The 27,542-nt window shown below is 40.5% G+C and overlaps 1 protein-coding gene across 3 annotated transcripts; it reads left to right on the top strand.

Annotated features, from left to right (window-relative positions):
- The first annotated feature begins 324 nt into the window (after positions 1-324).
- AMER2 (APC membrane recruitment protein 2) lies at positions 325-10,973 on the top strand. 3 transcript variants are annotated; one of them, XM_009426754.5, is made up of 3 exons: positions 327-713; positions 907-1,787; positions 2,166-10,973. In XM_009426754.5, exons 2-3 carry the CDS (start codon positions 1,007-1,009, stop codon positions 3,041-3,043), a joined length of 1,659 nt encoding a protein of 552 aa, XP_009425029.2. In that variant the 5' UTR covers positions 327-713; positions 907-1,006; the 3' UTR covers positions 3,044-10,973. The 3 variants fall into 3 exon arrangements, with proteins under 3 accessions (XP_009425028.2, XP_009425027.2, XP_009425029.2); XM_009426753.5 differs by having other exon boundaries at positions 325-623; positions 907-10,973; XM_009426752.5 differs by having other exon boundaries at positions 325-713; positions 907-10,973.
- The last annotated feature ends 16,569 nt before the right edge of the window (positions 10,974-27,542 follow it).

Genomic DNA, 27,542 nt, shown 5'->3' with positions numbered 1-27,542 from the left:
TGGGAATGTCTGCAGAGATCCCTGGACACACAGGGACCCCTGCCAAGCTTTTCCTGCTCTGTACATTGGGGAAGGGGACTACAAGTCAGCCCTGGTGGTATGGGGGAGGGGAGTGGTACAGCAGTGACAGGAATAATGCCACTGTCCTGCTGAGTGGGAAAGGAGAGGGCAGAACCCGGACTCGAAGGCCCACCTGTGGAGTGGGTCTGAGATTCCCAGCCTGTGTTCTCGGTCAGCTTGTCTATTGTTATCAGATGTGGGCTGGGCCGCAGCATCTGTGACTTTATCCCGTGGTGGCTGGAGTCTGGGATAAAAGTCATGGTTGTCCCAAAGGTGCAGGCAAACTCCACCCCGGGGAGCTGTTGTGCTTGCATTGCTGGGCTGCTGATAGACTGATTGAGTGGTGGCGTGTACTTTTGTCACAAGAACCATAACCACAATGACAGCCACACAGCATGGACCTAGCGTGTGCTCAGCTCTGGACAAGACATGGATGTAGGCAGACATGCTTCCTGCCTGCTGGGCTTAGTGCACCAATGCTAAGGACAGACATGAAGGGCTTGGGAAAGGCATGAAGATGCATGGAGTCTAGGAGAGAGGATAAGAAAAACAAGCATTTTGTGGTGGGTTGAATTGCGTTGTCGTTTGTAGAGGCATTTCGTGATCCATGGTTGCGCTCCGGTGAAGAGCGAGTCTAGAGAAGGAATCGGAAGGTGGGTGAGAGTTGAGGGAATTTGAATTCCATAATTACGACTCGAATTTCTGCAATCAGCTCGCGGCTGTGTTGCCTGCTCCTGCCACAAAAACGCCATGCAGCGCCGAGCCAAGTCGGATGGAAGTGGGTTAGGGTATTATATAAGCCCTTGCGGGAGGGAAGATGGTCTTTTATGTGTGTTTCTTTTGCAGCGGCGGCGGCGAGCGCGGCTCAGGTTGATTTAGAATACGGGTGACAGTGGCCTGGCGCGAGCCCACTGCTGACGAAAGCGGCTTATCCCGCGCGGTTTCCATGGAGACGAGCCGGAGCCGCGGCGGCGGCGGGGCTGTCAGCGAGCGCGGCGGAGCTGGCGCGTCCGTGGGGGTCTGCAGGAGGAAGGCGGAGGCCGGGGCTGGGACCGGGACCCTCGCGGCAGACATGGACTTGCATTGTGACTGTGCCGCCGAAACGCCGGCCGCCGAGCCGCCGTCGGGGAAGATTAATAAAGCTGCCTTCAAATTATTCAAGAAGAGGAAATCGGGTGGCACCATGCCCAGCATTTTTGGGGTCAAAAACAAAGGGGACGGGAAAAGCTCGGGTCCGACGGGGCTGGTGAGGAGCAGGACCCACGACGGACTCGCCGAGGTGCTGGTGCTGGAGAGCGGCAGGAAGGAGGAGCCGCGCAGCGGGGGCGACAGCGGCGGGGGCGGCGGGGGGCGGCCGAACCCGGGGCCCCCCAGAGCCGCAGGGCCCGGCGGGGGCTCCCTCGCCAGCAGCTCGGTGGCCAAGTCGCACAGCTTCTTCTCGCTGCTGAAGAAGAACGGGCGCTCGGAAAACGGCAAGGGAGAGCCTGCGGACGCGAGCAAGGCCGGCGGCAAACAAAAGCGGGGGCTGCGGGGGCTGTTCAGCGGCATGCGCTGGCACAGGAAAGACAAGCGGGCCAAGGCGGAGGCCGCGGAGGGGCGCGCGCCCGGGGGCGGCTTGATCCTGCCCGGCTCGCTCACCGCCAGCCTGGAGTGCGTCAAGGAGGAGACGCCCAGAGCCGCGCGCGAGCCGGAGGAGCCCAGCCAGGACGCCCCGCGAGACCCAGCAGGTGAGCCCGCAGGGGGAGAGGAGGTGCCCGCCCCCGCCGACCGCGCCCCAGCGCGGAGCTGCCGAGAGGCCGAGGGCCTCGCGCACCCCGGCGACACCGGCGCCCGGGGAGAGGACGCCGCGGGGCATCGGCGCGCCGAGAAGCCCCGGGCACCCCCCGAGCCGGGGCCCGGGGAGGTCCGCACGGCAGAGGACGCTTCCAGGACGGGGGCCGTTCCCGTAAAGACGGTCCCCCTTGTCGACTCCGAAGGCGGCAGCGGCCGGGCGCCCGCCGCCCCAGACCCTGCCTCTGTCGATCCACCCTCAGACCCGTCGGCAGATCGTATTTGTTTGATGTTTTCTGACGTGACTTCACTGAAAAGCTTTGACTCTCTTACAGGCTGTGGAGATATTATTGCAGACCAAGAGGAAGAGGCAGGTCCCAGCTGTGACAAGCATGTCCCCGGGCCAGGCAAGCCGGCTCTGTCTAAAAAGAACCCCGGCGTGGTGGCCTACCAAGGAGGCGGGGAAGAGATGGCCAGCCCGGACGAGGTGGACGACACCTATCTACAGGAGTTCTGGGACATGCTCTCCCAGACCGAGGAGCAGGGACCCGAGCCCCAGGAGGGCGCGGCTAAGGTGGCAGCTGCGCTGGAAACCAAGGTGGTGCCCGAGACCCCCAAAGACACCAGGTGTGTAGAAGCGGCCAAGGACGCGTCCTCGGTCAAGCGCAGGAGGCTCAACCGGATTCCCATCGAGCCCCATCCTAAGGAGGAGCCCAAGCACCCGGAGAAGGAGCAGCAGGAAGGCGTCCCCAACAGCGACGAGGGCTACTGGGACTCCACCACGCCAGGCCCAGAGGAAGACAGCTCGAGCAGCGGGAAGAAGGCGGGCATCCCCCGGGATAGCTACAGCGGGGACGCGCTCTATGATCTCTATGCTGACCCGGACGGAAGTCCAGCAACCCTTCCTGGAGGGAAGGACAACGAGGAGACGTCCTCCCTGTCCCGGTTAAAGCCCGTATCTCCAGGCACCATCACCTGTCCACTGCGAACACCAGGCAGCTTGCTGAAGGACTCTAAGATCCCTATTAGCATCAAGCACCTGACCAACCTTCCATCTAGCCATCCCGTGGTGCACCAGCAACCCTCCAGGAGTGAGATGCCCAGAACAAAAATCCCGGTTTCCAAAGTGCTGGTCCGCAGAGTCAGCAACCGGGGCTTGGCTGGGACCACCATCAGGGCAACGGCCTGCCACGACAGTGCCAAAAAGTTGTGAGGTCTTCCAGGCCAAGGTGGATGGGCCACATATCAAGGAATACAACTTTTCCCTGGAAACCACTAAAGTAAGTTTTGCTTTTCCTAAAGAAAGTCTTTTAGGACACCACCCGTCCCCCGCCCTGCTCCAGAGCGTGCACCGAGGAGGTCTTTGTGCCCTGAGCAGGGACAGGATAACACCAGAAAGAGGGATGCTACACTGGGGATTCTCCTCTCAAGATAAGTCCCTGAGAATTATTTTCAAGCACTTTTTTCTTTTTTACCTTTAAGTTTTTCTTCCTTTTTCTTTAATATACTGAACACTTGGAAGTCACCTTTACTTGCCTTTGCAGAAAACAGAACTTAGCCAAACCTAAGTAAGAGTCATGCCTGGATATTGGGATAAGCCAGTGTCCAGAGGCCTGAAGGAACCGCTGAAGAACCAGAGGAGATCTCCTCTTCCAAGACACATTTCCTTCCTTCCCTTCTTTCCTCTTTCCTTTCCAGTTAAAAAAAAACAAAAACAAAAACAAAACCCTTTGCTGTATCACTGTGTGGAAAATACCTCCAAAGCTGAAAGAGCCAGGTATTTACCTGATGAGCAGAGGGGACCACTGATTGGCAGAAAACTTCCCTACGTTCAGTTGTTAGATATGCAAATTGATAAGGATCTAACACTAGGAAAATAAAGGCGAGTTTTGGTTTGGTTGGTTTCAATCATTTGTTTGGGGAGATATAAAAGGCTCAGGAGAGCAGGCTTTTGCTTTTGCTTTTGTTTGTTTCTTCCCCCACCCAGTGCAGAAATCAGGATCAGGGAAAGATTTTATTAAATGCCAATAGATACAGTATTTAAGCATTTATAAACTGAAACCTTCTCATGTGAAGATAATGCATATTTTACCGTTTATCCAGCTGTTAACATTTTGTAATCAGTCAATTCAATAGAATTATTCTGGATAATTCTATATCTAGAATATAAAATCTGGTCTTATAGCTAGACATGATGACGGTCCCCAAACCGTTGATGTTCTGTTATGTACTGTAATGGGAAGCGATCCTGATTTTGTTTTATATGGGTTCTCTGGTTCTCAAAAAAAAAAAAAAAAAAAAAATCTATTGTGCTGGTGTCCCAGAGGAATGGCTCTGCCTTGTTTTGGGTAAGAGTCTGTTTCTCACCCCAAACCCTGTTTTCAGATTTTTTTTTACCTTGATTGTAAAATTTCAGATCCAACCATTCCTCAATATAGTGAGTGCAAAATGAGGAACACATAAAGAAAAACAATAGAAAGATACAGTTTTTCACATCATTTGCCTTTTGCTTTATAGACTTATGACGAAGACAAGTGTGTTCAGAATATGACACTGGCAAGCTTATGTATTGTAAACACTTTATGCCAAGTTTTTTTTGAAAAGTGGTTTGCTTCTATGTATGTTTTCTAATATTTCAGAGGAAACATTTATTTCAGAAAGGGTTATTATATGCCTAGTTTGAATGATAAACTGAAGCAGTTCCTAGAATGCTATTAGTGTCTAATGATGAAATTAATATCCTTTTTGAAATACACTTCAGTGTATTTAATCAAAAGACCAGAGCTTCTACTAGGAGGTGATTCATCATACCAGGAAGATTATGCATATTCACGTGAAACTGCACATATGTAAATGACATGAACACTTCTGTATAAGTCTCATTTCCAGAGAGATTGCATTAGTAATGAACTGTTATTACATGCTTTTTAAGTTTGTTTTCTGTTTCATAAATGAAAGAACAAGGCAAGTTAAATATATGAAAACCTATTTTAATAATATGAAGAAAGTAACAAAATAAATGGACATCAAAGGAAAGCAAATTGAGCCAGTAGCAGAAAGTAGGCCATTCCCCATTTCAAATTTGCAGTGATTCAATTAGGAGAGGTTTGCTGAATTTCTTCATTAGTCATATGACTGGCTTTTATTGCATTGTCTCAGATCCATAATGTTATTTCAAAGTAATCTTTTAATATTTAATTTCTTTATGTGTGTAAATGAGGCCCTATATGCAGTCATAGCCTTAAGCATTCTGAACACACTACCAAGAATTCATATAAGCATCTCACACTCACGTGCTCATGCACTCAACTGTGTACAGACTAACAGACAAAAGACATCTACTCTAGATCTGGAAATTATTTTTGAAATTATTTCTGTATTAAACAAGGGATTTACATTTGATTTCATGCCGCTGGTACTATTTAGGCTCAAAATACATTTATCTTCCCCTAGTGAATGGAGAAAATATAAATTTTATTCCTAGCTGTAAAACAAAGGATCTTGATTTCCTTGTTGTACATTTTCCTGCAAGGGTTATATTCTCCTTTGCATGAATCCATGGCAAAGTTATGTTGGTTCATTTGTTCAATTGTACAGGAAAGTTAAGAATACCTGAAAAACTTATGAGAATATTGTAATAGTAAAGGCAATCTATTTCTTAAGCAGTAGAAGAAAAGTTTTTGCTTTCATAATTTTAGGACTTAATTTTCCATTTACACCGTTATGCTGTGTCTCCTCTTTATAAGAAAAGGAACACGTGAGCAAAGTTTATCTTAATTTCCACTGACCTGTCAATTAACCAGTTATCAAAGATATAAAATATTTTCTTTTAAAATTTATATTTTCCACTTTTTTTTTTACCTTATTTTTTAAGAATTGCACCCACACAAATCAAATAAAGGATTTGGGCAATGAATTAAACAGCCTCAGTCACTTGATGGGAAATCCCTGGAGCGGCATGAAGAGTACATTCTCGACTTTTTCCAACCATAGAAAAGGGATCATAGTTGCTTTCTTGTGCCAAGGGCTACTTTCTCTCATTTGTGTTCATGGAGATTGTTTTTTCAAGAATTTTCCTAGATTTACATTCCAATTTTTATTAATACATTATATCTAATGACCTTGTGAAGATTATTCAGGCCCATATTTGCTGACTTTTTAAGGGAAGGATTGGATAGAGGCTAATTATATCGTTCCCATGTATGTATATTCTAAGACACTTGGTTGATTGACTTCCTTTAGTTGAAAGGCTGCCCAAATTAGACAGGAAAAAGTCAAATCAATTGTTGGGCGAAAATTTATCGGTTGGTTTAATAGCTCTGCACAAAGACAGCCTGACTTGAATGTCTATATTACACATACACTGTTATTTGAAACACTCTGCTTTAGTACAGATGGTGGTTGATGCGTTTATCCTGCCATTAGCACCAATTGGGAGAAATTTTACTACAGCATTTTAAATAATCACAAGAGGAAATAGATTTTTATTATTTTATCTAATAACAACAATAGAATATAGAATACAAAGGACTTCCTCTAGATACATTTTATTTTATCTAATAACAACAATGGAATGTAGAATACAAAGGACTTCCTTTAGGTACATTTTCCACAAATTATCTGCTTATTTAAATACAAAGGGTTTAATATCTATGAAGGTAATAACTTACCGTGTTTAAAGGATTTATTTCTTCATCTCAGAGGTAGTCTTCAAGTATTTGCAGTTAAACAGTATGCAAATAGCCCTTTGCTTACACAATTATCCGGGTAAAAAGACTATGTCAGGTGTTGAGATTTCTTTGAATTTTCTAAGAGTTTTCCTTATTTACGCCTTTGTCAGATTAATTTTAAAGGCAACTCTTGACTGTTAGCTTGGTGTGAAGAGATCCACTCAGGCAGCTCATGTCTCCTAAGTGCCCTCAGACAGCAGTGACGGGACACTTCACATGACGCTAGCATGTTGGCTCCGTCCGCATGGCGGAATGCATTCCCTGGTGTTAGTTATCTGAATTTTTCTCCTGAATTACAAATATATGGATTTGGCTCCCCTGATGCTGGGCTTCTACTGAGACCTGTTCCAGTACATTCACATATGCTTTGCTCCCCTTCATTGTTAAGAAATTAATTCAAGAAGTTTTTTGCTGTTAAACATAAGGAATAAGCATCACAATTGCCTCATCTCATCACTGAGGAAAGCTGGTTTAAAGTATCTGAGTGAAATAAGAGGAAAACCCCAAATACTTCACCTAACCCAGTTTCCCTTTCCCCTCCTCCAGGCAGAGCAAGGAAAAGAACAGTTCTAATTTGTGTAAACTCAGCCTTAGAAAATTTCAATTCATTACACACAAAAATATTTATGAAGCAGTTTGGGACCAAAGGGGTAGTATAGTAGACGAGTGTCTTACAGAGCCTGTGTGGGGAAGCAAAAGGCAAGGGTGTAGTTCACAGGCAGAAGCGAGCTGTGACATTGTCAGTGCAGCGTGTACGTGTGGCTCCTCACAGGCGGCCATTGATTGTGAGACCTCATCTTGCTCTGAAGATTTCCCGGTGGCTGTCATGCATTGCTTCTCAAAAGCCTTGCACTGTGATAAGGTTTAAGGAGACAGATTGTTGCAACAATAGCCACTTCTAAGGAATGTTATTATGTCACTGCAGATGATGTTTTTAAGCGGTGATTCAGAATGATAGTTTCGTGATTACGGAAAGGAGTTCCTTCTCAAACTGCAAAAGGAAAGATGAAGATAGTCATGAAGCCTCCAGAACTGAAATTGGGCCCCTTTTATGATGGATATTTACTTTAATTCAATGCAACACATATTTATGGGGCATAGACTGTATCAAATACTTAATAAAACCCATTCAGTTTGGAGCTCACACCTAAGCTGCGCTGTAATTGGATTTTCTTAATATTCATTAAAAACACAAAACAATATTATTTTACTTTTTCTTGGTATTTGCATTTGTTATAGTTTGTGGGGTGAAGCAAAGTGGTGTGAAGTTGAAGAAGGGCACTATGAATTAAGCCACACAAATGCCTCTAAAAAAATAGTAAATATAACAATGGTTAACATTTGTTGAATACTTACTATGTGTCAGGCACTGCTAGGAGATTTAGAAATAATTACTTAGTCCTCTTAACAGCCATATGGGGTAGGTAATATTATCTCCCCAGTATGACAGCTTTAATTCATCCTTTTTGTTTCTATCCCTTTCCATCTCTGTCTGTCTCTCTCTCTCTCTTTTCCCCTAGTCTCTAGGACAGGGATATAAACTCTTTAGTGATTTTCAGTAATAGAGAGCTAAGTACTGCTTAGTGTCATTGTCAGCTCACTTCTAATAGAAAGAGCTAACCCATGTCCACGCAGCTGAAAATTAGTTTTGTGTCTGAGATGATGGTGCTCACAATCATATACAGGGAACCCTGCCACTGTGCTACGCTGAGTAGGCAAACATTGGCCTTCCCTTGGAGGGATCCTCTTCTCTTAGGATTAATCTGGGAAGTACAGACAGAAATCTCTTCTGTTGTCATGGCGATACTTCTTCCCTGACAGGGTATCATTCATTCAAAGCATATTTGTTTCATTTGTTTTTATTCCTACCTTAAGCCATCTTGGTGGGTTCTGGGTGGTCTATGCATATGTGTGTGTGTTTTAATTGCAGTAAGAATATTGAATATGAGATCTACCCTCTTTAATTTTTTTTTTTTTTTTTTTTTTTGAGATGGAGTCTTACTCTGTCACCCAGGCTGGAGTGCAGTGGCTTGATCTCGGCTCACTATAACCTCCACCTCCCAGGTTCAAGTGATTCTCCTGCCTCAGCCTCCCAAGTAGCTGAGACTACAGGCGTGCACTCACCATGCCCGTTAGTTTTTGTATTTTTAGTAGAGACAGGGTTTCACCATGTTGGCCAGGCTGGTCTCAAACTCCTGACCTCAAGTGATCTGCCCACCTCTACCTCCAAAGTGTTGGGATTACAGGCATGAGCCACCACACCCGGGTTATCTTCTTTAATTTTTAAGTACACAATACAGTATTGTTAACTATAGCCACAGTGTTGTACAGCAAATCTCTCTCACCTATGCATCCTGCGTAACTGAAACTCTGTGCCCATTGAACAGCAGCTCCTCATTTCCTCCCCCATCAGCCCCTGGCAGCCATCATTCTACTCTCTGCTTCTGTGAGCCTGGCTATTTTAGATCCCTTATAGAAGTGGAAACGCGCAGTATTTGTCCTTCTGTGACTGGCTTATTTCATTGAGCATAACGACCCCCAAGTTTAGCCATGTTGTTGCTTATGGCAGGATTTCCTTCTTTTTTCAGGCTGAATAATATTTCCTTATATGTATATGCTGCATTTTTAAAAACCCTTTCATCTACTGACAGACGTTTAGATTATTTCCACACCTTGGCTATTATGAGTAATGCTACAACGAACGAGGGAGTGAAAATATCTCTTTAAGATCCTGATTTCAGTTTTTTTGAATAAATACCCAGAAGTGGAATGACTGGGTCATTCATATGGTAAATCTAATTAAACACAGAATTATTTTTAATTTTTGAGAAACTTCTGTGCTGCTTTCCACAGTGGTTGCATCTGTTTACATACTTACCAATGGTGCACAAGGGTTCCAATTTCTCCACATCTTTGCCAACTTGTTATCTGTGTTTGTTTAAATGACAGCTGTATGAGTTGTCCCTTGCCTCCATGCAATTCTGAACTTCAGAAATAAGCACCTGGCTCCTTTAAAAGCTGTCCATCGTATGTTGTGTCTACAGCCACTGAATCCTGTCCTACATTTTCCGATTCATTAACTCATTCAACCAATAGCTATTGAACACCTTCAATAAGTCAGCCACCATGAAGATGAGTATTTTATATTGAATTCTACTAACATATCCTGTATGTTTACTATGTTGCCAGAGAGGATGCTGTGTGCTTTTTTTACATTGTTATCTTTACTGTTCACAAGAACCATGTAAGGTAGGTATTGGTAAAATGGGTAATTTTGGAAATGCTTCAATAATCGAGTAGAATAACTTTTGCTCTATGTGAGAAGATACGTTTTAAATAAGATATGGCTTAGGTTTCTGGTTACTTGAGACATACTATACCTTCTCAGATACTCTCAGACCTGAATCATTTAACAAACTAAGGCAGAAATACTAAAAATATCTGGTTCAATAGCATAGGGGCATGGAGTAGACATGCAGAAAATGCTTGTTCACTTGCCTTGAAATGGCTCCAGGTGGCCTGAAGGAATCAATGAAACTTCTCAAATATCTACATTACAACCATTGGTCCCCACTACACATTTATTTCTAAATAAAGGAGGAGAAACTGTAGCAAAATAATATTTAATATTTTCATTGCTTCCAGGATAAATCTTATTGAATATGGAGGATCTGATAGTGGTAGGTCTATCAGGAATATCAGGGAAAATGCTTTTGATGTTGTTGGCAAAGTCAATTCCTATCATTTGTACTTGACACCAGCTACCTAGCAGGCTCATTGTGAACTTCAGGTTTCGCCCACGTTATTTATATAAAGTATCTCAGTGTAATATAGGGAGTTGCTGGTTATTTGAAAATAGTAACAAAGATAACCCAAACGAGAAACTCCATTTCCATAATTAGCTTTCCTGAAAGTCAGGCATGTCTTTGAGGACAGGTTTTGGCAGTATTATTTTTGTGCACAGGAGGAAAATTGTTAGTAGGTTTATAGATATTATTTTTATAATAGAATGTTAAACCCCTGAAAAACATCAAAAATTGTCTCCTAGAACTAATTCTATGTTTTAAAAACTTGTTTTAAAAAGGGATTCTAAATAGCAATAGGGTCTTTCCTCCTTTCTCCACTCCAATGGTTTAATGGGATAGAGGAATCAATGTTTATATTTTTAAACCTGTAAATATTTTATTTTGGGTATTTTGTATATTTGTTGATATAATTCCATTTTGTGCATATGTACCATTGTGCATGTTGCTGTTTTTGATAGTCACTCTTTTAATGAATGTAAGAAGCTTGGGCTAATAGCACTTTTCTTGTTCCATTCAAACATCTGAAAATGAAACTACAACACTGCCATTTTACTGTTGTGTTTAATTCAGTCAATAAATTTTGTTGCTCCTTTGCATTTAAAGTGAATTCTGTTGGTTGTTATTTCTCCAGGATCAATTTTATTTCCGGTCTTTTCAATTTTTATAAATTATACTAATGATGGTGATGATGAGAAGGTGATGTGTGTGTGACTATCTCGTGGAAAGACCAATGGGAGGCCCATATTTCTCTCCACACTTCGTAAACAAGTGAAAAATTCCTTGTTTGGTTTGGGCAGCTGTCTTTTGAAAAGCTCATTTGTTATTCCGACTCTGATCTGAATTCTGAGCCTTTTACTCAGAAAATCTCCATTCCTTATCATCTCTCATGAGGCCGGCTAATCCGTGCTGACTGTCAGGTAGTGGCAACATAAGGGCCACTGGAGTCTTTCTAAAGAGTTGCTTTCTGGTTTTTGTTTATTTTGGTTCTGGTGGTATGTTTTCATTTTCTATGTGTAACAGGTAGGGAAGCCTCTCAAGGAAAGGAGGCCGGAAACCACAAGATGTAGCTACTGATCCCTGGAGGCCAACAGCTTTCCATTCCTTGGTCCAAGAATGAGCTGAGAACCATAAGGGGAGGTGGATGCATCCACAGTAGGGTGGCAAGGACTGTTTCCTAGACCTTTTTTGGTAGCTGATGGTCAAGCACAGAAAATCAGTCAGGATAAAGAGATTTGAGCAATACCTTTGGCCACATATTATAAACCTGGACCAAACAGTTAGAGAATCCACGTTCTTTTCTTTTTTTTTTTTTTTTTTTTTTTTTTTGAGACGGAGTCTCGCTCTGTCGCCCAGGCTGGAGTGCAGTGGCGCGATCTCGGCTCACTGCAAGCTCCGCCTCCCGGGTTCACGCCATTCTCCTGCCTCAGCCTCCCGAGTAGCTGGGACTACAGGCGCCCGCTACCACGCCCGGCTAATTTTTTGTATTTTTAGTAGAGACGGGGTTTCACCGTGTTAGCCAGGATGGTCTCGATCTCCTGACCTCGTGATCCGCCCGCCTCGGCCTCCCAAAGTGCTGGGATTACAGGCGTGAGCCACCGCGCCGGGCCCCACGTTCTTTTCAAAACCAAATGAAACATTTGTGAATGTTGATTACATCCTAGACCATGAAGTAAGTCATGACACATTTCAAAAAATAGTTCCTCACAGAATGTGTTCTCTTACCACAACACAGCTGCAGTAGAAATTAGTATTAAAAAGATAATTAAAATCACTCCATACATTTGGACATTTGAAAAATGCACCTTTCAATAGCTCATGGATCAGAGAATAAATGAGTAAGGATATTAAAAAACAATTAGATGTGCATAATTATGAAAAGGATCTATATTAAGACATGAAATATAACCAGATCTGTACTTAGGAGAATTCTATAGCTTCAAATAGGTTATAAAAGATAAGGAGCTGAGGATTAACAAGCTGAGAATCCATTTTAATTAAATGTAAGAAGTTAAGAAAAGAATAAAAGAATAAACACATAGGAATTTTAATTAAGAACTGGCCAGGTGCGGTGGCTCACACCTGTAATCCCATCACTTTTGGAGGCTGAAGCAGGTGGATCACTTCAGGTCAGGATTTCAAGACCAAGCTGACCCACATGGTAAAACCCCATCTCTACTAAAAATCCCAATTAGCTGGGCATGGTGGCTGAGGCCTGTAAATCCCAGCTACTTGGGAGGCTGAGGCAAGAGAGTCGCTTGAACCCAGGAGGCGGAGGTTGCAGTGAGCTGAGATCGGGCCATTGCACTCCAGCCTGGGTAACAAGAGTGAAACTCCATCTCAAAAAAAAAAAAAAAGAAAAAGGAAAGAAAAGAGAATTAATATTAATAAGAGCAGAAAGCAATAATACAGAAAACAAAGATACCCTAAAGTAGATCAATAAAGATAAAAATTTTTTGAAAACCATCTAACAATCTTTTTAAAGAAAAAAAAGAAAAGATAAAAAGTATGGTTCAAAATTAGATGGGCATAACTACAGTTGCAGTAGAGATAAAAAGTATAATGAAAGAATGTTATAAATATTATGGCAATAATTTTTTTTTGAGACAGGGTCTAGCTCTGTTGCCCAGTCTGGAGCACAGTGGCATGATCATGGCTCACTGCAGCCTGGACCCCTTGGGCTTAAACGAGTCTCCTGCCTCAGCCTCCCAATTAGCTGGGACTGCAGGCCCACACCACCATGCCCAGCTAAGTATTTCATTTTTTGTAGAGGTGGGTTTTCACAATGTTGTCCAGGCTGGTCTCAAACTCCTGGGATCAAGCAATTTCCTGCCTCAGCCTCCCAAAGTGCTAGGATTACAGGTACGAACCACCATGTCTGGCATATTATGACAATAGATTTTAAAAACTAATGTAGAATATACAAATTCGTGTGTGTGTGTGTGTGTATAAAACATAGGAATATATGTGTATATATATATTATATATATGAGAATATATATATTATATATGAGAATATATATATTATATATGAGAATATATATAATATATATGAGACTATATATAATATATATGAGAATATATATAATATATATGAGACTATACATAATATATATTATATATGAGGATATATATAATATATATTATATGAGAATATATAATATATATTATATATGAGAATATATATGATATACTATATATTATATATGAGAATATATATAAGATATACTATATATTATATATGAGAATATATAATATATATTATATATGAGAATATATAATATATATTATATATGAGAATATATAATATATATTATATATGAGAATATATAATATATATTATATATGAGAATATAATATATATTATATATGAGAATATATAATGTATATTATATATGAGAATATAATATATATTATATATGAGAATATATAATGTATATTATATATGAGAATATAATATATATTATATATGAGAATATATAATGTATATTATATATGAGAATATATAATGTATTATATATGAGAATATATAATATATAATATATGATAATATATAATATATGAGAATATATAATATATATTATATGTGAGCATATGTAATATATATTATATGAGCATATATAATATATTATAAATGCTCATATATAACGTATAATATATATGCTCATATATACTATATATTATATATGCTCACATATAATATATATTATATATTATATATGAGAATATATAATATGTTATATATGAGCATATATAATATATTATATATGAGAATATATAATATATTATATATGATAATATATTGTATATGATAATATATTATATATTATATATGATAATATATTGTATATGAGAATATATATTATATATGAGAATATATAATATATATGGGAATATATAATATATTATATATGGGAATATATAATATATATGGGAATATATAATATATATGGGAATATATAATATATATGGGAATATATAATATATTATATATGGGAATATATAATATATATGGGAATATATAATATATTATATATGGGAATATAGAATATATATGGGAATATATAATATATTATATATGGGAATATAGAATATATATGGGAATATATAATATATTATATATGGGAATATAGAATATATATGGGAATATATAATATATTATATATGGGAATATAGAATATATATGGGAATATATAATATATTATATATGGGAATATATAATATATTATATATGGGAATATATAATATATTATATATGGGAATATATAATATATTATATATGGGAATATATAATATTTTATATATGGGAATATATAATATTTTATATATGGGAATATATAATATTTTATATATGGGAATATATAATATTTTATATATGGGAATATATAATATTTTATATATGGGAATATATAATATTTTATATATGGGAATATATAATACTTTATATATGGGAATATATAATACATTATATATGGGAATATATAATACATTATATATGGGAATATATAATGTATTATATATGAGAATATATAATGTATTATATATGAGAATATATAATGTATTATATATGAGAATATATAAAATATTATATATGAGCATATATATTATATATGAGAATATATATTATATATGAGCATTTATATTATATATAATATATGAGAATATATAATATATATTTGCTCATATATAATATATATTATATATGAGAATATATTATATATGATATATGAGCATATATAATATATATGAGCATATATATGTATTATATATGAGAATATATAATATTATATATGAGAATATATAAAATATTATATATGAGAATATATATTATATATGAGAATATATATTATATATGAGAATATATATTATATATGAGCATATATAATATATGAGCATATATATTATATATATTATATATGAGAATATATATTATATATATGCTCATATATAATATATATTATATATGCGCATATACAATATATTATATATGAGCATATATAATATATTATATATGAGCATATATAATATATTATATATGAGCATATATAATATATTGTATATGAGCATATATAATATATTATATGAGAATATATAATATATTATATGAGAATATACAATATATTATATATGAGACTATATAATATATTATATGAGAATATATATTATATATCATATATGAGAATATATATTATATATGAGAATATATATTATATATTATATATGAGAATATATATTATATATGAGAATATATATTATATAAATGAGAAAATATATATTATATATTAGAATATATACATTATGAGTATATATAATATATGAGAATATATATTATATATGAGTATATATTATATATGAGAATATATATATTATATATGAGAATATATATTACATATATGAGAATATATATTATATGTATATAATATATAATATATAACATATAATATATACATATATACATATAATATATAAACATATAATATATAATATATACATGTAATATATATTATATATATAACCAAAAGTGACTTGAGAAGAAATAGATAACCTAAAGAGTCCTGGAACAATGAGAGACAGTGAATTGGTAGTTAAACTCTTTTTCTCCCCCTCCAGACAAAACAAAACAAAGCAAAGCAGTAAAACCAGATAGCAGAACCAATGTTTCAGCAAAATCTAGTGATCAGGCAATTCCAAATTTATAGAAATTTATAGAATTTATAGAAATGTATATAATTATTAAAAATTATAGACACATCTCTATTGTGAAATTCAACATTTCTATATAAACTATTAGAAAAAATTGAATCTAGTAGTCTGTAAAATCAACCATACATCATGATTACGTTGAGTTTATTCCAGGAATACAAATATGGATTCCTGTTAAAATGAAATCCCTATAAATATTATTTACTTCTTTAAGAGATTGAAGGAGAAACATATGATATCTCAAAGTGATAGATTCACATGACTGAAGCAGTTCTTAGTGTCCTCTAACAATTCCAGAATTTGGATACCTAATTCCTGTGGTATTCCTGAAGAGTACTTAAGTTCTTCAGGACAGTGGGTTTCTTTAAACTTTAAACACTTTGTCTAGCAACATTATTTTAAGCAATTGCTCACATTTCATTCAATTTAAGGTACTATAGATGTGCTCTTCTTTCATGTGTCGCAAAAAAAGACTGCCAATTGTAAGATGCACCCAATTTCAGAGACGTAAAATTGTGAAAATGTGGATCTTAGAATGGATGAAATATTGATGTATTTGTTAAAAGTTTTAACAATAGTATTTTTCCACTTCCCTTAGAGAAAGGAAGGTTTTCTGTTTTTTATTTCTTTTTGAAAAAGACAATTATCTACAGATACCAAATGTCCAGACATTTGGACGCAATTAATATTTAGTGAAGAATGTATGAGGCAGACACAATCAAGAACTCAGACTTTAGGAAAATTGTATATTCCTTTTTGTGTAGAATTTTACATACTTGTTGTGAAATGAGCATGGAAAAAACTCACTTGTACTCAGGGTTATTTTACAAACTTCTCACTTTGAAGAAAGTGAAGGCCTGCATGCCTGACATTTTTACCTCTTATCTTTCTTCATCAAGAAAATCTCCCAAGTTGGCAGGAAGAATACAGTGATCATTATTTTATCTTTCCCCGTCAGCTGCTGGCACCTCAGTGTTTCCCAGAAGACACCAATTTCTCACAGATATATGTCTGGTACTTCTTTCCAGATGGTAATGTGTTTCTTAACAAGCTTCTAATTCTTTCTTTTGCCCATGGGACTGCATTTCAGAAGACTCGCATCACATCTTGTTTTCTCAGTCTTTCAGAAATGCACCACCAGGTCTGATGCAAGCCTACAACCAATAATAGTGGCTGCCTGGTAGATGTCAGGTGGATTTCTTCTCTCCTAAGTGGAGTGCCCCATCCATTGGTAAGTCTAAGCCCAACATTTGGTTCAAGGAGTGATGGTCCACCAAGATTGATATCCCAACCTGTAGGTCTTTAAATAGCAATAAAAGATGACACTGTACTTGGCTGCACTCTTGCAGATGGTCTGTGGTGCCACCCGCCCAAGGACTTGCACCTTTTAATTGATCATTTCTTTTCAGATTTTTGGTTGTAATCTTTCCTTCTCATTAACATCATTATTTTTTATTCTCTTAACTGCCTTTCTTCATACTGACCTTTAGTCCAACATTATCTTCCCAATAATTCACTTGTTTTTCCTTGGGGGAAAATCCATACAATTGTTGCTTTTGGGGGAAATTTGTTCTGAGAATCATGTTGTGAAGAACTGGTGTTCTTTGGGATTTTTGTAGAATAAGTAATTTGTCTGGTCTTTGTTCCTCTTCCTGGGAGATAACCTCTAAATCCTTGGAAATTCCTGAGTGATAAACTTGTCTTCATTATTCATGGGGGGCTCCTGGACCACACCTGAGTTTATGCTAATGAGATGACTTAGGATGGGGGCTAGTCACACCAGAAATACCAACCTTGTGATTAAAGGGCTGGGGCTCTGAGCCATGGCTTCCTGACTCCTGGATTCCAGAATGGGGAAGAGGGCTGGAGATTGAATTCAAGTACATGGCCAGTGATTCATGGAATTAAACCCTAATAGAATCTCTGGATGCTGGGGCTTCTTGGATGAGCTTCTTGGTTGGTGAACACATTGATGTGCCAAGAGGGTGACTTGTCCCAATTGCAAGGACAGAGAGCATGAAGCTCTGTGTTCGGCACCCTCCCAGACTTTGCCCCATGTGTTTCTGCATTTGACTGGCCCTGAGTTGTGTCCTTTATAATAATTGTAACAGTAAGTTTAGCGCTTTCCTAAGTTCTCTGAGTGGTTATAATGAGTTATCAAACCTAAGGGGGTCATGGGAACCCCCAAATTGTGCAAGTGACCTGGGACCTCTGAATATGTGGCTGCCATCTGAAATGAGGACATTCTTGTTCCCTTCATCTCATGGAATCTATGCTAACCTGAGTGGCCAACATCAGAAACGAATTGCAGTATTGCAGAATACAGTGAAAAGAAAGGCTTAACTTCATCAGCTCCACATCAAGTATTTAAAAAAATCATTTTCATTATATTTTCTATAAATAAAGAAGTAAAAATTGATAGTATGTTCTTATAGCTTGTATGTCCAATTGCTCTGCCAGCTACACTTGTTTCCCAGCTATTTCATGAAACTTTGTCTCCCTGAAGAGATCCTTTTCCCCTCCCAGCGTATGGCTTTCACCGGGTACTCCTCAGAGGCGTGCTTTGAGGAACTGATCTCAGCCTTCAGGGCAGCCTGGCAGGGCCTGGATGGGCTGGCCAGCATGCTGGCTTGGCGTTCCTCTGAGACTGGCTGGAAAGGAGGTGGAGGACCCAACACTGTCCCATGGTTCCCCCAGGACTGAGCACGGATGAGGAACACTGGGACTCCCTGCAGCATTAGGAGGGGCAACCAAGGTGACCCAGCACCTGGAGATGGACTTCAGCCACCTGCTCCTTATTTAGTGGACAAGCAGGTGGAGCTGCTGCTGGAGTTTATGTTGGAAATGTCCAAGGAGCAGATCTCCATGGCTCAATGTGTAGCCTTTTTTGGGGTGGGAGTGCCAGGTAGGCCAGGCCCCAATCTCTGCCTTCCCGTTCACCAGGCTTGTCTGTTTCTGGCTGATGGGCACTTTGAGTGGAGTCTCTGTCCTCAAATGACTGTTCTAAAGCAAGTAAGATAAACATGAAAAAGGGAGAGCTTTTTCTTTGCAAAATGTTTGATGCCAAAAAGTCCAATTGGAGTCAAAATCTATTTGCCACTATTGTAAGACCTTTCATCATGAAAGAAAAGAAAGTGTTGTTAGATTCTTTAAATCTAATTTCAAGTGTTATAAATGTTTGGAAGATTTGCAAAATGGTTTCCAACTTATCACCCGTTCGCGTGAACACGTTTTCTCCTGGATGGCGACTATGGAGATTTAGGAAAAAAATGCAGAGCCACTTTTGGCTCAAAACCCAAGAGACAAGCTACGCCCAAGACAGCAAGCCCACATTTCTCAGTAAAGTCCTCAAAAAGATTTTATTGGAAAATTTTAAGAAAGTTAATATTAAATATTTCCCTGGATACTTATTTTTCTTGACATAATTATGATATGAAGAAAATGTAATGCGGTTTACCAAGTCCCATACGGTTGTCCCCAGATCCCCACTGTGCTGTATAAATATTGTCATTTTCTATGAGCGCCATGACAGGAAAAGCTTGGGAGGGCCCTGCCCTTCTCAATGTCGTGAGGTCTCCAAGCTCATGTGAGATTCACTCAACTTTTAGGGAAACTCCAGACTGCAGTCAGTCATTTCAGTTATTCTCCCCGTTTTACATCAGAAGAAAATGACTTTCTATTTCTCCCTCTCCCAGTAGCTGTTAAATAAGAGCAGCAATAGCACCAATGAATAACATAATGAATCTCAGTGGATTCCAGTATGAAATTCAATTACAAACTTATATATACACGTTTGATAAATTTTTCATTTTAAAATATCAGAAAGCAATAGAAATGATAACCTGGTCCTTTAAATTTAAATGCAGTCCTTCAAATGGTGGATGTCTGAGTCCATTTTCTGTTGCTTAAAACAGAATATCAGAAACTGGGTCATTTATAAAGAAAAGAAATTTATTTCCTACAGTTATGGAGGCTGAGAAGTCAAAGGTCAAGGGGCCACATCTGGTGAGGGCCTTGCTGGTGGGGATTCTCTGTGGAGTCCTGAGGTGGCACAGGGCCTCACATGGCCAGGGGCCTGATTGTGCCCACGTGCTAGCTCAGGTCTCTCTTCCTCTTCTTATAAAGCCATCAGTCCCACTCCCACGGTAACCCATCAATCCATTAACCCATCAATCCATGAATCCATGAATGGACTAAGCCATCATGAGGGCTCTGCCAATCACCTCGAGTACTGCCATGTTGGGGATGAAGTTTCAACATGAGTTTTGGAGGGGACAAATATTCAAACCACAGGAGTGGGCAATTCAGTTGAGCAAAACTGTGGGTTCAGAGGAGCTCTGGAGCATATATTTCACCACAAACCCCGAGCCACCTTGACACAAGTGAGTGGGCCTTTTCTTCTCTGTGCCAGCCAGCTTTTAGCTTTTAGACTGAGCATCTTTTTCTATATTTACTGGCCATTTGGGTTTCTTTTTCTGAGCACCACCTGCTCATAGTTTTCACTTTGTTTCCTCATCTCCCTAAAGCCTCTGCTCTCAACCTGCCCAGATAACAGGACAATACAAGTGTTTCCCTAAACAGGTGTTTCCTTAGTAGCAAGTCTGATGCCAGCTTTAAAAATAATTTCTCCACCCTTGCTACCTAGGTAATTACATTAAAGAGAAGACAGTGAAGGCAAATGGAGTGGAAAGAAGGAGGAATTCTGCTGCAGACACTAGGGGAGCTCTGCCCAGGTCTCCAGGGAGGCTCAGGTGCTGGTGCTAATAATAACTTGAAGGAAACAAAAACATTTCACCCCAAAATATCCTTTGGTGTATTTTGAGATGGCCGTTCAGAGGACCAGTGAACAGAACTAGCCTTGCAAAGCTGCCTTTTGTGAGGCAGATTTGCATCTGTAGAGAAAACCCGGCTTGAGGCCATCCCGGTTTCTCTGAGGCCTTCCCTTGTCTGCATCTAAGAACAATGAACTGAGAGGCTGACAGTTGAACACTGCATGTTCTCACTCATGTGTAGAAGCCAAAAAAGTTGATCTCATAGAAGTAAGAAGTAGAACAGAGGATACTAGAGGCTGGGCAGCCTAGGGGGAAGGGAGGACAGGAAAAGGTTTGTTAAAGGATACAAAATTATAGCCAAACAGGAGGAATAGCTCTAGTGTTCTGTAGCACTGTAGGGTTACTATAGTTCACAATAATACATCAGATAGTTTCAAATAGCTAGAAGGATGATGCTGAATGTTTCCAACACAAAGAAATGATTAATGTCTGAGATGATGGATATGCTAATTGCCCTTTTCTGATTGCCGTACATTATATGTATTGATACATCACTGTGTGCCCCGTGAATATAATTATTGGTTGTCAATTTAAAAAATAAGAAATAAATAAAAGGTGAATCTAAAGAAATAAAAATAGAGGTCTAAAAAAAACATTTACCGTTTGTTCTCTCTGAAGGCTGCTTTCACCTATGTAACAAGACCACCTTTGCTGGCCAGGCCTCCTCTTCGCCCTGCTCCCATAACCTGCTTTGCCACAATTCAAGCCCCCATTCTTTCTGTAACCTCAGGATGGTATATAAGCTTCTGAACCCCACTGGAGGTGGGGGCTATGGCTCTCTGGTTCTCCCCTGTGTGTATTTAATAAATCTGTGTTCCTTTTGTGAGTTGATTTTTCAGTGAACCTTCAGAGGGTGAAGGGGAAGCTTTCCTTTGGCCCCTACAGACTCATCTCTGCGACCTTCTCTTGGCTGGAACTCCCTCTCCAGGTGTGTCTGCAAGCTGCCCTCATCCCACTTTGTGCCTGGAAAGGGAAGACAGAGGCCCTGCTCCCTGGACTGAAAGCAGGTCAGGCTCTCAGGTGAAATCTCTGCTCCAGGCGCCCATGGGGTCTGACAGAGGGTAGATCTCCCCAGAAACCGCATCCTTTCTCACGCTTCCTCTTGCCTTTCCTCACTCTTTCAAGATGCTCCTAGGAGCCCTTCTGGAATAAAACACAGGCCGAGGGGTCCCACCTGGCCATGCTTTTGGGGAACCCAGCCTGACATGGAAGGGGAAGATGGATTTTTCCTGAGGTTGAGATTTCCCGAGTAAGATTTGGAATTGGAGGACACGGAGAGAGGGAGTGGTGAGGACAAGAGAATCAATATGAGTACACATGAATGAGAGAGGGGCAGTCTAGCTGAAAAGCAGCAATGTGGGCGGAGAAAGGAGAGCAAAAAGGAAAGTAGGAGAGGCACACATTCTGTGTCTCTTACGGGGAGGAATAAAATTGCCGAGAAACTGTGGTTTCCCGAGCCCAAGGAGGTGGCCGGAAAGACCTCTGATGGAGCCTGAGACGTTTGTGGCTACGTCCTTGGTCATCTGTGGGTGGGGCACTAGTTTCGACCCCCGGGGACCTGGTTTCTGAAGGTTGCACACCAGGTAGGGTGCCTGCTCCACTTGTCCCTGACAGTATGTGGTCCTGCTGCTGTACGGACATTCTCCTGGCAGTTTTTGTTTCATCTGCTCTGACTTCCTCGCTCTGCTCACCTAGGGATCTAGTGCAGTGAATGTGGCTTATCTGATAACAGGTAGACCACATTCTAAGACCTGGTAAGTGATGACAGAGTTCCCTTTTTATGTGAGTTAACTGAATAAGATAATGAGTGCAAAAGGCTTCACAAAACACCAGGCACACAGTAAGTGCTCAATACATGTTAGCTATTATCATACCTTTCGCACCAGGTGGAGATGACAGTGATGAATTAAGGGTAATTAATCACACGCCTAGAGATTTAAAACCTAATAAGTCGGAGGTTTCCAGCAGGCTCATGCATATGACCTCTTGATTTTCACAATAACCCAGTGAGATGGGTAGGACAGAACTGTTGGAACTAGAATTCCAGGAGTTTTGAGCTGAAAAGGGCCTCAGACATTATGTCTCCCAACTCTTTTATTTTACAAATGAAGAAACTCAAGTCCAAGGAGGAGAAATGACTTTTCTCAAGATTCCATGGGGAGTGAGGGGCGATTCTAAAGTCAGTTATGTGTCTGCTTCTCTTTTCTAGCAAGGGGTGGAATGCAGAAGGGCCAGACTGGAGGGGAGAAACCTGTTCTCAAGCTTTTGCTGCACCTCCAGGCCTTGTGAATTAAGGAAGGTAGAGAAGAGGAGGGGAAGACACAGATTTGAGAGAGATTAGAAGCTAGTAACAGTACTTGGCGAAGAACTTGGTATGAAAGAAGAGAGAGAGAGAGAGAGAAATGGCAGACGACTCCAAAGTTTCTAATTTGGGTAAAGGGTAGAAGGTGATTAATTGAAACAGGAAAAATTTTGAATGAAAAGCAAATATTGGAAGGAAAATTGGTTAATTAGGACATGTTGGGTTGTGAACCTTCCTTACATGAGATGAAAGAGTAATGGAATCGTCTGATTTGGAGGTCATAAGGATTCACAGTTCTGTTCCTGGGGAAGCAATAATATGTATATATGTTTTAAAAAATCTTCTGTGGACAGAAATGTCTATGCCCGTCATTCTGACAAAGTGAGCTGGATTATTCAACAGTAAACAATTCCATTTCCAGTGGAAAAACAGAAGGAATGTGAGTCACTTCAGAATATTGTTTGCCATTCTGAAGGAATGGATGAGGAATAAAAAGAGAGTGCCTCTCCTTCTAGAAATTTCCTTTCAGCTGGATCATGTCTTCAGGTGACCTTAAATTTCTGTTTCACTGAATGGAAATAATCAAAGTAAGATTTATCTCCAATAAGTCAAGGGGTAGGTCAAGGCAGTAGCTGAAATCACACACTTGTTGTGAGTATCCTGGTATAATGGATGGTCTTTTTTTCTTTTTGGTAGAAACAGGATCTCCCTGTGTTGCCCAGGCTGCTCTTGAACTCCTGGCCTCAAGTGAACCTCCTGCCTCGTCCTCCCAAAGTGCTGGGATGACAGTGTGAGCCACCGCACCCGGCCTATAACGGACAGTCTTGATTTGCCTTCGCAGCATTGAGCCTCCGCCTTTTGGTATCTCTTGGCCCCCAGTCCCTGCAGGGAGATCCTGCCTGAGAGAAAAGCGGTGGCAAACAGAGTGGAGAGCTGGAAAGAGAGCCAGGGAGTGGGAAGCAGATCCTGATGCCCATGCTCACCTGACATGAATGTGACCAAGCTCTGCTCTTGAACTTTTTGACTATCTGAGCCAATTAATTCCCTTTCCTACTGTAGGTGATTTGAAGTGTAATTTCCAACACTTGTAACAACAACAGAAATCCTTACTAAAGCACTTAGGAGCATTAACCTTTAAAATGTGATCCTTGAACTTCAGTCCCTGGATTCTGTGTTTGTGGGTAGGTGGTGATACAGTAGATGGGTTAGTAGCTCTTATTCCAGCCCTTCCTAGAGTGCAGAAGTTGGAAAGTGGGAAACTACATTCCCACCCCCTTTGAAGCTGGGACTCTGGACAAGGTTTAGATTCTGCCAGTAAGATGAGCTTGTGCGAGACCTTGATTAGAAACAGGGTCACCTGGAGACAGTGAACCTCAGGTGAGATTTGATCTGGGATGGAGTTACATAGGAGGAGAGAAGAGTGGGGTGTGGGGCTCCCGTTTTGCTGGCAGAGATCCTGGTGGAGGCAGATCGCTTTTGTGCCAGTAGCTGGTGGTGGCTTTTGATTTGGAAGCTTCCTCGCTGGGCAGAGGCAGACCAGTTCTACTGTAGGGCTGCAGGCTCCCAACCGTTGTGTGAGCTATCTGTTCTCTGAGCAAAGCTCCTTCTACTTAAACTGCTGTACTGTATTGTGCAGTTTGTTACTAAGAGCCTTGAACAGTGATATGCAAAGTACATGTTTCTAGGGAAACAAACTGGACTTTGTCACATTTTCAACAAGTTTTGTCATCCAAAAAAACTGGTTGGGTTCAGGGATGGAAAGGGGTGGAAGGGCCACTGAAAAGGAGCATAAGATCCATGAGGGAGCCCTCACGGATGCTGAGGATAAATCAGCAGAACCAATTGTGAGAGAGGAGTGAAATGCTGAAAGTAGGCCACTGCACTTGGCAGATTCCGGAGCTCTCCAATTAGGATGCAGAGGGGCAGCATCCTAATTGCCGTGAATGATGGGAGAGTAGAGGGAGGACAGGAGATGTTTGAACAAAACATGTTCTGAAGCAAAGAAAAGAAAAGAATGAGAGATTGATTTTCTGGAAGAAGAAAAGTTGTTTTTTCCGCCCTCCCTTCCTCCCTTTCTTTCTTCTATTTTATTTTTATTTATTTTAGAGATAGGATCTCACTCTGTCATCCAGGCTGGAGTGTAGTGGCACAAACATAGCTCACTGCAGCCTCAGCTTCCTGGGCTCAAGAGACCCTCCCACTTCAGCCTCCTGAATAGCTAGGACCACAGGCGTGTGCCACCATGCCCAGCAAATTTTTGTTTTTATTTTTTAGAGGCATAGTCTTACTGTGTTTCCCAGCCTGGTCTAGAACTCCTGGGCTCAAAGCAATCCGCCTGCCTTGGCCTCCCAAAGTGCTGAGATTATGGGTGTGAACCACCACGCTGGGCCTTTTTCTTCTTCTGACAGTGAGAGACATGTGTAAGTTCATGTGCTGAAGATCAAGAGCCATGCGGCAGGAGAGACTGAAGCTACACAAAGAAAAGGGAGTAACTGATAAAGCTAGGTGTAAGAGGAGGGCAGGCAGGCGGGGCAGGAGCAGAGGTGGCAGGCTTTCCTTGGACAGGACGCCTTTTCTGATATTGCAACAGTGGCGGAGGTGCAGATAGATGAGAAGTCAGAAGAGAGAAGCTGGGGGCTATGTCCCTGATGGCTTCTCTTTTCTCAGTGGCATAAGAGGCAGGCCATCTGTGGAGGGTGTGAGGACAAGGTCTGCCTGTAGCCTGGAGAGGGAATGCAGAGGCTGCTTTGGAGAACGGAACAGGGCACTGGGTTAGTCAGGACTTCCCAATAGCACGTGACAGAAAACCCTGCTCAGACTGACTGAAACAAAGAGGGCAGTCACTGGTTCATGGAAAGGCCAAGGGCAGGGCTGGTTTCAGCGAGGTATGTATCTAGGAATTCAAACAGTGCCATCAGATCTTGGTTTCTTTTCCTCTCTGTTTCATTGGTTCCAATTCTCAGGGGCCACTGCTTAGTCCCTGGCTCATCCTCTTAGGATCCAGCACAAGGAAAGAAAAAGGAGGTTTCCTCCTGGAGGTCAAGTGCAAATTTTGGCATTGACCTGGATTCCACTCATTGGGGTCTTAATCTCATCTTCGAACCAATTTTCGTGGCCAGGGATTTGTCTGACTGTGATTGGTCAGCCTCTGGGACATGTGATCACCTCTGATCCAATCATTGCTGGGTGCTGAAGAGCCACATGTGGGTCACCTGTTCCATCCCTTAGCACAGGGCAGGAGCCACACTGAAATTAAATTTCCCCCAAGTGGAAAGAAGATGAGGAAATCCACATAGGACAAGCAAGGGCGATCAGTGTGAACGACAGGCATTGCTTCAGGTCCAGGAGGGCTCACGTTCTTAAAGTGGAAAAGGGAAGCCAGAAAGTGGGAGGGACTTAAGGTGACTGCCAAAGTCTGAAACAGCACCGTGGGGACTGAGAAGAGATAGTTTACCCATGAATACAAGATTATAAGCACCACTCCACCCCTAGGTTAGATAGCACAAATACATAGATGAGTCAATCAGCACAATTCTGAGTGTTTTTGTTTTGTTTTGTTTTGTTTTTAAGCAGCACTTGGTAGCCAGCCCTACAGTGTGAAAGCAGAAATGTCCATAGACATATACCCAACGTAGACAGAGTTATAACTAGAATGGAAAGTGCTCTAAATCAGTCACAATGTACTGATTTGTGGAAAATTCCTGGGGCATGCACAGATCATGCAAGTTGACAAGTTATGGCTAGGGAGCAAGTGTGGGTCTTCAGCTTCTCCTATAGGTGAATTTACTCTTGGGAAAAATGTAACTACACGCTTTGGAATGATCCCTCAGTGGCATAAACACGGTGCATTGCTGTGAGGACTGTGAGTTGTGTTGTGTGCCTTCTTGGATTTGATGTACTCATGTTAATCACATGTAACTAAGCCAGTACTTAAAATAGATGGGCCACCAGTGAATTAGCATGTGATTTGCACAAAATCTGCTTTCAGTTTTAATTTTATGTTGCTCCCCTTAGGGTATTCTTAATAGAAGCAATAATCTTTTTTGATTCCTGATTCCCTCCCTACCCCTAGTCTCAGTTTTTCTCATTCACTCTTTATAGTAATCAAAATATTTCCACAAATCTACAGTTGAGTCAGAAAAAACGTTGAGCCTGATGGTGAGATGGGACAGTAAGGGCTCCAATAATCCCTATAGGACAACTTTTGAGAATATGACCTTCAAGTACAGAGATGGAGTTAATTATGTATCACAGGAATTTAAAAGCAAGAGATTTGCTTATATATTTTAAGCAAATATTTGTATATTTTCCAAGTAATATAGGTTGAACCATTTTTCTTATA

The sequence above is a fragment of the Pan troglodytes genome, chromosome 14 (genome assembly GCF_028858775.2).
Source record: "Pan troglodytes isolate AG18354 chromosome 14, NHGRI_mPanTro3-v2.0_pri, whole genome shotgun sequence".
NCBI classification, from domain to species: Eukaryota; Metazoa; Chordata; class Mammalia; order Primates; family Hominidae; genus Pan; species Pan troglodytes.
The sequence above is the reverse complement of the archived record's forward strand: the minus strand, read 5'-3'. Positions and strand labels throughout refer to the sequence as shown.

Excerpts from the sequence above, each read along its gene's own strand:
- AMER2 (XM_009426753.5), top strand. The coding sequence starts at position 1,007 with ATGGAGACGAGCCGGAGCCGCGGCGGCGGCGGGGCTGTCAGCGAGCGC.